We start from the raw sequence: 10,680 nt of genomic DNA on the forward strand, positions 1-10,680 counted from the left end.
TGGTTTTCAACATTGTGCCCATAACATCTCCAATAAAATCTAGATTTTTTGGTCTAATGATTACCACCTGGATATCATAGAAGACAGAGACCAACATACTCTTATTCATATTACTCAAAATCAGTCCCCTCTCTTCTTCCACATTACTATTATTTATGCTAAATGTGATGAACCTTTGAGGAGAGAACTTTGGGATGACTTGAGAGGTATTGCCAGCAGAATTACAGGCCTCTGGGGAGTGGTGGGTGACTTTAATGTCATCACCAATCCTGATGAAAAAACAGGAGGGAGGCCATATAGAATTGAAGAAAGTTTGGACTTCTTAGCATGTCTTTCTGATTGCAACTTACAAGATGGTGGTTTCTTGGGATATAGATTCACTTGGAGTGATAATAGAGATCCTCCCAACACTATCTGGAAAAGGTTAGATAGGTTGGTTTATAATGCTGAATGGTTTGATAGCTTTGGGGGTACTATTGTCACTCATTTATCCGTAACCTCCGCCGATCACTCCTCATTACCTGCAACAACAACAACTCTGGGCATATTAAGTATTTTAAATTTCTTAATATGTGGACAAACCATGAAGATTATTTGACATTCATCCAACAAGCCTGGGCTGAAAATTAAACCGACAACCCTCTTTACTCCCTTCATCAGAAGATTAAGAAGGTGTGTCATAGCCTAAGTGCTTGGTCAAAAACAGCCTTTGGAGACATCTTTGAGGAACCAAAAAGGTTGTAAATTCTTATTAGAAACCTTGAGAAAACTACTGTTTCTAACAATAACCAGGAGAATAGGAATAACCTTATTAAAGCTAAAGCTAACTTCACCATGTTCATAAAGCTCCAAGACAATGTTCTAAGGTAAAAAGCTAGGTTAAATGGCTTAAAGAAGGTGATGCCAATACTGCTTTCTTTCATAGCATCATTAAAGATAGAAGAAAGAGGCTTTCTATACAGAAAATCAAGCATCCTGATGGAAACTGAGTGGAAGGTAATAATGATATTGGCAATGCTGCTATCAACTTCTTTGAAGACCTGTTTAGTGCTGATGAAGATGTGTTGGAAGATGATTCAGTATTGAAGGTGGTGCATAGAGTGATAACTGATGATGATAATTTTGCTCTCACTGCTACTTCTACCTTACAAGAAGTTAAAGATAGTGTATTTTCCATTGATCCTGATAGTGCACCTGGACCTGATGGTCTCAGTGGCAAATTCTACCAAAGTGCTTGGCCCATTATTGCTGAAGACTTGGATAGGGCTATTATTTCTTTCTTCCATGAAGTCCCCCTTCCAAAATTTTATATTCATACTTGTGTGGTCATGCTCCCTAAAGTAGATTGCCCTCAAGAATTTTTAGATATTAGACCGATCAGTCTATACAATGTATCTAGTAAGATCATTGCCAAACTTCTCAATGCCAAGATCAGTAACATTCTCACAAAGATTATCAACGAACCAAAGTGGTTTTGTTAAAGGGAGAGCTATTACTGAGAACATAATGCTCACTCAGAAAATTGTAAATGATATCAGGAAACCTATGCAAAGTGGAAATGTGGTTATTAAATTAGACATGTCCAAAGCCCATGACAGAGTATCATGGCCTTTCTTATGTTTCATGTTAAGAAAACTAGGCTTTACTGAATCATGGATTGACCTCATCTTTACATACATATCCAATATGGCGGTATACATTGCTAGTTAATGGTAACAGGTTTGGTTTTTTCAAATCTGGGAGAGGTTTAAGGCAGGGTGACCCCCTATCTCTTTCTCTTTTTATTATTTGTGCTGAACTGCTCTCTCTTTCATGCTCAACAATCTTCATAACAACAACAGATTCAAAGGTTTTTTCATGAATAAGGAAGGACCAAGAATTAATCACTTGGCCTTGGCTGATGATACTATTATCTTTAGTAGTGGTGCTAGTGCCTCTCTACAGTTGATCTTTAACACTTTATCAACTTATGAAAAGGCATCTGGCCAGTCTATCAATATGAACAAAAGCTGTTTCTCCTTGGCCCTCAATGCTTCTTCAAGATCTATCAGAAAAGTGGGTAGAATCTTGAACATGAGGTATGATAAACTTCCCATGAAATACCTTGGGTGCCCTATTTATGCTGGAAAGAAGAAAATTGAATTTTTTTCTGGCATGGTTACAAAGGTGATCAACAAGATCAGAGGTTGTCACCTCAAATTCCTGAGTTCTGGGGGTAAAGCTATTCTCATTAGGCATGTCCTTCAGGCTCTAAATGTTCATACTTGGGCTGTTGTTCACCCTCCCAAAGGAACTATTGAATCCATTGAAACTTATATTGCTAGATTCTTCTAGTCTGGAAATGAGATTGGGGGAAAACATCATTGGGTTTCTTCGTTCGATTTGTATTTTCCTTATGATGAAGGAGGCTCTAACTTCAGGAGCCTAATTGACACTTGTAAAGCTTTTACTGCTAAACAATGGTGGAGATTGAGAACTTCTAATTCCATATAGGCTCAGTTTGTTAAAACTAAATATTGCAATGTCAATCACCCTATTAATATCCCTTGGAAACCTGGTCAATCACATAGTTGGAAAGCTATGTGTGAGATTAAGGATCACATTGAGGATAATATCAAATGGAAAATCAGGAGTGGAAATGTTGATTTTTGGTATGATAATTGGTCTTCCCATGGACCTCTGTATCATACTGTGGAGAATGATTTTTTTCATCAAACTATTTTGGTCAAAGAGGTCTATAAAGATGGACAATGGGATTGGACCTGCCTAAGGAACTAACTCCCTATGTCTGTCAAGAGCTCCATTGGCGATACCTCTGTTAATCTTCTTCTTGATTATGAAGATATTCCTATCTGGACACCAGTTGAGACTGGTAAATTTTCTGTTTCCTCAGCCTGGAAATTGTTGAGACAGAAAAGGAACACTTCGCAGTTTGAAGCTAAAATTTGGCATAAGGATATCCCTTACAAGATGTCCTTCACCACCTGGAGAGCCATTCACAATAGGCTCTCCACTGATGATAAAATCTTAAAGTTTGGCATTGGTATATATACTAATTGTAATTGTTGTGTGGATGCAGGGATGGTACCTGCCTTGGAGACAACTGAGCATCTCTTTTACAATGGATCTTTTGCACAAAACACCTGGCAAGTGCTTGCAGGGAGGTTAGGCATCAGATACAGAAACAACACCTTGAGAAGCTTGCTGTTTGAGTGCTGGAATTTCAAGACTAACAACTCAGTGGCTTCATACATCTTGAAAGTAATGCCACCCGTAGTGATATGGGAGTTATGGAGGTCTAGGTGTAGCTCCAAATTTGACTCTGAGAAGCCCTCCATAATCAGATCCTCTAAGCTTATCTCCTTCAACATCGGCCAATTAATCAAAGCTAACTTTAAAAGGATCCCAATTACTAAAAATTGGGAAGAAGTTTGCCAGATCTTTGAGAAGAAAATGATTGAAACATCCTCTATTGTGGTCAAATGGATCAGCCCCTCCCCCCTTCTTTTGAAATTGAATACAGATGGTTCGTGTGTCAATGGTGTATGTGGAGGGGGTGGAGTACTTAGAGATGAGCTTGGTAAGGTCATCATGGCTTTCAGCATACCTCTAGGTCCAGGAACAAGTAATCAGGTTGAGGCAGAGGCTCTTCTTTTTGGGTTGAAGTGGTGAACAAACAATGGCTTTTGCTCTATCATTGCTGAGATGGACTCCCTTCTCCTACGTTTAACTGCATCAGTGGCATATGGACTGCACCTTGGAGAACTGAGGATGCTGTCCAAGAGATCAAGAACTTAAAGGGCATACATGGAATCACTACACAACACTATTATAGGGAGGCTAATAGAGTTGCTGACAAGTTAGCCTCCTTAAGTCATACCCTTGACAATGTACAAATTTACTCCCAATTCAATATTATCCCTCGAATTGTGAAGGGACTTCTTAATTTGGATAGGTGGAAGTTTCCTTCTTTTAGGATCAAGAAATGTAAACCAAACCTTTTGTACTATGATCCCCCATGACACCTTCCCTTCTCTTAGTGCTACTGGTGATTGTAGTTAGAACTCTCACTTTTGCTCATTCAAATGGTTGGTTTACAATGTAACCAATCTCTTAAGAAGGTATGGTCTAGCCCTCCTTCTACAGATGTAATCTTCTACCAGTGGCAATAAGATTTTTGCTAGTTTAAAAAAAAAAAGTAGCTAGTTCAGTTATTATGTATAATGTAAATTTTCTTTGTTAGTGAGGGGAAAAAAAAAACACTTAAGCAAAATACAGAAAGAAAAAAGCGAAAGAAAATGGTAAAGGAGAATGAAGCATACCTTTGCAAAGAGGAAGTAGAAGAATAAAAAGATCAAGTTATTAAGTACATATTGAAATCAGTAAAGAATAAATGCTATTAAAGTTTAATGCCATCTCTGATATCATCAATCCATTAAGCGATAGGGTCAAGAATTGAATTGGATTTACGGTGGATTTGGTCCTAAATAGATTTAAATATTGATTTTAATTTTAAAATATTAAATATTGATTTTAATTTTTAAAATACTCCTAAAAATTTACAACTACCACATCATTAAATAAGTACCAGAAATTATTTTTCTCGCTAAAATGATCATTGAATTAGGCAAAATTTAGTGACTTTTGAAAAATAAGATATAGTTGATTATGATGATCAATTACCACAAGTCAAGTCATGCCACCATCTCAAGCTAAGTCATATTTGACTTTTTTCCACATTATTACTTTCTCAGCTCATGTTTGATTGAGCGCACCCTTTAAAAAGCAATAAATAAAATGATAATTTTTACTATATCACCCGTAATTATTATAAGTCATCTCAATCAATGGGAAATGAATTGAAAATAATTAGTACTTAATAATAAGGGTAAAATAGGTATATATAAAATGGTATATTATCTCTTGATTTTTTACATTGAATGAACAAATAAAAGTGGACATTTGTTTTTAGCATAATAAATAAGTAAAAATGAACGGAAGGAGTATTTGCCGTTTTTTGCAGGTTGTAAACTACTTAAATTCAGCTGATCCAGACGTCTTATGTTTCAGCCTGTGCAGAAAAGAAATGATAATTTGCACATATCTACTTTAATTAAAAAAACTGAAGTTTCTCTGAAAGATCATATAATATTTAATAAACTTTGTTATAAAGCGGGGGCCGACCTAAACCTCTTCCTATTACAATTTGCACAAGTCTACAGGCTTGTTTAAAACCATGAGACATCAAGTATTCAAAATTTATTTTAATCCCTGTAAGAAGAGCATTCTTTTTTTTATTTTTGACTTTTATTTTTCATCCGGTATTCGGTATCTGCATTCGAGTTCTACTATATTCGGATTCGGGCCGCATAGAGCCCCATTCAGGAGGAAGTGTTCCCTATTAAGAATTTTTCCATACTCAAGGCTCGAATCCGAAACCTCTGGTTAAGGAAGGAGCAGCCCCGTCTGCTGCACCACATCGTTTGATGGTAATTTTTTTTCGTGAAAGAAGAGCATTCAAGATTTACTTTCTTAAGCAAAGCTGTACTAAAGTTGACAAAATGATAGTAGTACTAAAGGATAGTTACTTGTAGATTTATCTGGAACTAGACATCCTTTCTACTCCCATTGTCAGAGTACGAATTTATTGTTGTATTTTCTTATTTGTAGATTACTATTATATTTGTTGTTTTCTTTAGCCTTTAATTATCTCATTATTTTGTTATTGTTTTATGTTTAGGGAAAAGGTCAAATACACTCCTTTACTTTATTTTATTGGTCAACTTTATCCCCCGTTAGTTATTGTGAACAAATATATCCCTGTCGTCTATAAAGTTTACACATGTACCCCTATTTTGATGGAAAATCTCAAATCAAATTAAATTACCCAATTTTAAGAAAATTACCTAATCTTTGACCTGCCCCGACCCAGCCCCGATTTCATCTTTTTCTCCAAGAAGAATGCTAAAAAAATTGATCCAATCTTCTTCAATTCTCAATCAAATGAGCTCAAATTTGAGATGCAACTTCCTCAAAATACAATGAAGAATCTCCCAAACCCAAAGCAAAAAATGACAACGCCATCGTTCCTAAAAGCTCATAAAAACTTCGTTTCTATAACAATATTAATAGAACCTCAAATCACATTAGCTCAAAAAATAAGCATGCAACTTAAAAGATCACACGAACAGAAACATTTAATTTTCAAATGCTTGATTCGAAACCCAAATAAAAAAATCCATTACGACTTACCTTATTCAAATCGGATATTTCGGGTTGTTTAAAACTGAATCTTTTTTGTGGGTAATTTGCGGTATTTCTTGAAATTGTGTTAATGATTAGAAATTAGAAAACCCAATTTTTTTTAATTGTTGCAGATTCTCTGTTGTTGAAACCATCTGAATATCATTTAGGGTGTGTTCGGTGTGGACGAAAATGTTTTTTCTGGAAAACGTGTTCTTGGAAAATAAGTGAATTTTTACTTATTTTCTCATGTTCGTTTGTGAAGCGGAAAATAAGTGAATTTCTTACTTATTTTCTCATGTTCATTTGGTTGGTAGAAAAGATTTTCAGGATAATACCCACCCAAGCCCCACAACTCCACCCCAACCCCACCACCACATCCCCTTCCCACCCTCCCAACCCTATTTTTTTTTTTTTGAAGTTTTTAATGTTTTTTTGGATTTTCTAAACCACCACATCCCCTTCCCACCCTCCCAACCCCTTTTTTTTTTTTTTTTTTTTGAAGTTTTTAATTTTTTTTCTCTGGTTGTTCTAAACCACCACATCCCCCCGGTGTGAACCCACACCATACCAACCCCGACACCGACCTCCAATTTTTTTTTTTTTTTTTTTTGAAGTTTTAAATTTTCTTTTCGGATTTTGTAAACCACCACATCAACCCCCCCCCGGTAGACAACCCTCCCCCCAAAAAAAAAATTATTAAACAAAGTTTTACAAGTTACTTTTTTCGGAATTTTACACCACCCACCCCCTCCAATAACCACACAAACTTTCAATTTTTATAATTTTTTAATAAAGGTAAAATTAAATAGGAAGTAGAAAATTTAGGGGGGAGGGGTAGGGGGTGCGTGTAGAGAATCAAAAAATAAAACTTTTCAAACCTTTTAAAACAAATTAATTTTTTTGGAGGGGGTGGTGGGGTGTCAGGAGAGGGGGGTGGTCGTGGGGGTGGGTGGGGTGAAAAAAATTAAAAAAAAGAAACTTTTAAAACTTTTTTTTAAGAAAAAGAAAAAAAAATTGGCGTGGGTGGGGGGGAGTGGTTGGGGGTGGATTGAGTGGGGAGGGATGTGGTGGTGTAGAAACCCAAAAAGAATTTTTTTTTTAAAAAAAAAAGTTTTGAGGGGGGGCGGGGGTGGGGGCGGGGGGGGGGTGGTGGGGTGCGGCGTGAGAGGAGTGGTGCATGGGTTGTAGGAGTGGTTGGGGGTGGGGTGGTGCATGGTTACGGAACTGGTTGGGGTTTGGTAGTTAGGGGTGGCGGTGGGCTAGGCGTGGGGATGGGGTGGGGTGGGGTGGTGGGAGTGGTTGGGGGAGGGTTGGGTGGTTAGTGGAATGCATTGTGGACTTGTTTTCCCTACTTTTATTAGAGAAGTAATTTTCCCCATTTTTAAGGAACTTGTTTTCCTAAAGAAAATGTTTTCCAAAATTTTTGACCAAACGAACATGAGAAAATTGGAAACCGTTTTCCGAAAAATATTTTCCTCCATACCAAACACACCCTTAGTTGGAAAAATTAAGAATTTGAAATTTCTTTGTACTTTTAGATCTGAAAAATGTCGGTTTGATTGTTAAGCTAAAGTTTGAAGAATTCTAATTGAAAATATGGCTCAAATACATGTTAGCCATTGTTAGAGTTTGAAGCCTGAAGAAAGAAACTTGAAAATGGGTTTGTTGATTCAATGTCTGTTTGAAGAAGTTGGTGATTGGGGTTTGTTCACTTGATTTTGAGGAAGTTGCATTTCAAATTTGAGCTCATTTGATTGAAAATTGAAGGAAATTGGATCAATTTTTTTTTACGCATTCTTCTCGGAGAAGAAGATGAAATCAGGGTTGGGTCAGGGCGGGTCAAAGATTGGGTAATTTTCTTACAATCGGGTAATTTAATATAATTTGGAGTTTTTTATCCAAATAGGGGTATGGATGTAAACTTTGAAGACGGAAGGGGTATATTTGTCCACAATCACTAACGGAGGATAGAGTTAGCTAATAAAACAAAATAGAGGGGTATATTTAGCCCTTTTCCCTTCTGCTTATTGCTACCGCCTCTTTTGCACTATTCTTTGTGCCGAGGGTCTATCGAAAATAGTCTTTCTATTTTCGTAAGGTAGGAATGAGGCCTGCATACACACTACCCTCCCCAAATCCACTTGTGGAATTACATTGGATTTGTTATTGTTCTTGTTGTAGACATATCTGCTACGGGTGATATGTGTAGTCTCTTCACTTAGAAAGTGTACTATATGTACAATGAAGCTATCATATTTGAAATGCAAACGCTTTACAAAAGACCTCGCTAAAAAAGAAAACATCTTGTAATAATGTTATTGACTTATCGTTACAATATAATATTCATTGAAAGAGCTAGTTTTTAAGTTGATGTACTTCCCTAATATGTATTAGAAACTGGTCTTTCCAAGTAAAAATCAGGTTTCTTAGGCAGGTCTAGCATTGAGTTCTCCTTTCCAACATCAACATCGGTGCTTAAAGAATCGGACCACATAAGAACACTGGTGAAGTAGATCCCAGATAAAATAACACTATGACTACTTTAAAAATCAAACGGTGTTTAAATAATTAATTTGAATGAAAATTTTCCGAACTTTTTATGATTTTATTAACCATAAATATAGTAATAGAGTAGTTATTTCGAGAGCTAATTTTCATATAGTTCTAAACATACTTTTTAAGGGAAAACGTAAGCCAGTTTAGTAACGACAGAGGCAATTCAAAGCTCTAACTATTAATGCAGAACAAAAGTAGATAATTCACATTGTTTAAGGTCAAATTTGAACCTTTTCTCTTTAAAAAAAATAAAATCAATATCTAATCTAATTCATACTAAAAACAAAACATGTTGATCGATATAACGTGTACTTTAAACCAAATAGTTCTCTTTGAGATAGAGGGAGTATTAATTAGTAAATAAAACGGTAGAGCTATAAAAAAAGAGATACTTTCAGAAATGACTAGTTTGGTAGCTTATTACAGGTCATAGCTATACTTTCAGTATTTACCATTCGTAGCTACTTTTACATTGTATTCAATTGGGTTGTATTCAGTTTACTGTATTCAATTCGATTGTATTGATGAATACAATTCATGACAAAATGATTCAGTGTATTCATGAAAGCAAATCGGTTGTATCCACGAATACATTTCAAGGTGAAATACAGTGTATACAAGGACACAACGACAAAAATTCAAAAAACACAGGATTTGCCAAACAATTTCTCCTTCTGAATACAAAAACGCAGGCAAAAATACAAAAAAAAAAATGTATTTACACTAAAAAATGGAGAATACACTCAAATTCGGCCAGATATGAGGAATACAATTAGAAGATTCTTTGAAATTACAAAAATACACTGTATTTACACTCAAAATGGAGAATACACTCAAATCCGGCCTGATCTGAGAAATACAATTAGAAAATTCAGCAAAAAATACAATAATACATTGTAATTACACTCAAAAGAGCACTCAAATCCAACTAGAAAATCCAGCGAAAAATACAATAATACATTTATCTACTCAAAATGGAGAAATACAAACGGAGGGGGTCACCGGATTCTAGCACTTTGCCGGTGGCTCGCCGGAAAAGTTTCCGTCTAATTTTTGGAATAAAATTGTCAAAAGATAGATCCGTCTTAGTTATATCCATACATGTATGTTTCATAGGGTGAGAGTGGCAGGAGCTCAACGAATCTGAGAAATAAAGTTTCGATTTTCCTTGATTTTACTCAAATCTATGGAGTTCTATGAGGAATTGAAAGAATGGGTGTTGGATTCATGTAGAGGAGGATGAGAGCAAGAGATGGTGAGAATTTGGGACCATTTGGAGACCGTTGGCCTACAGTAGCGAATCTCGATGGTGGCGGCGGTAGAGAGGTTTGGGAGATAAGACGGTTCTTAGGGTTGTGAGGAGTAGGGAGAGATCTGAAAATTATGTGTGGATGGTAAATTTGCTATAAAATACAAACATTGACTACGTATTATAATTATTCTCCAAACTATAGATGTGAATGCTAAATATCTAGTACATGTTAGTTATATCATGTAAAAATTCCATAAAAAAACATATTTTATGGGCTTCAACTAGGGGTGACAACTGGGTAGGTCAGGACAAATTTGGCAGATCAAAAATGGGTTAAACAAAAATTAGAAAATTCAACCCATTCATATTTTATGCGGATCAAGAATAGATTGGGTGGTTAGTGGGCGGGTTGAAAATAACTGGTTATCCGATAGGTTCTAGGAAGATTAGTTTAATTTAGTAATTTTCGCCCTAAATTATTATGGCATTCTCCAACAAAAATGAACAAATAAAATATAAGACTGGATCCAGTTTTGTTATATTTCTTTTAGCAAGTTGTTTTCCTCATAAAATATTTAAAACCCACATAAACTGGATTGTTTTTCGCCAATATTCCTTGGACACAT

General features: G+C 35.8%; 1 protein-coding gene across 1 annotated transcript; it reads left to right on the forward strand.

Annotated features, from left to right (window-relative positions):
• Positions 1–1,857: 1,857 nt before the first annotated feature.
• LOC132057883 (uncharacterized) lies at positions 1,858–2,334 on the forward strand. The gene has a single exon (XM_059450473.1). It carries the CDS (start codon positions 1,858–1,860, stop codon positions 2,332–2,334), a length of 477 nt encoding a protein of 158 aa, XP_059306456.1.
• The last annotated feature ends 8,346 nt before the right edge of the window (positions 2,335–10,680 follow it).

This window comes from Lycium ferocissimum, chromosome 5 (genome assembly GCF_029784015.1).
Source record: "Lycium ferocissimum isolate CSIRO_LF1 chromosome 5, AGI_CSIRO_Lferr_CH_V1, whole genome shotgun sequence".
Classification (NCBI taxonomy): domain Eukaryota; kingdom Viridiplantae; phylum Streptophyta; class Magnoliopsida; order Solanales; family Solanaceae; genus Lycium; species Lycium ferocissimum.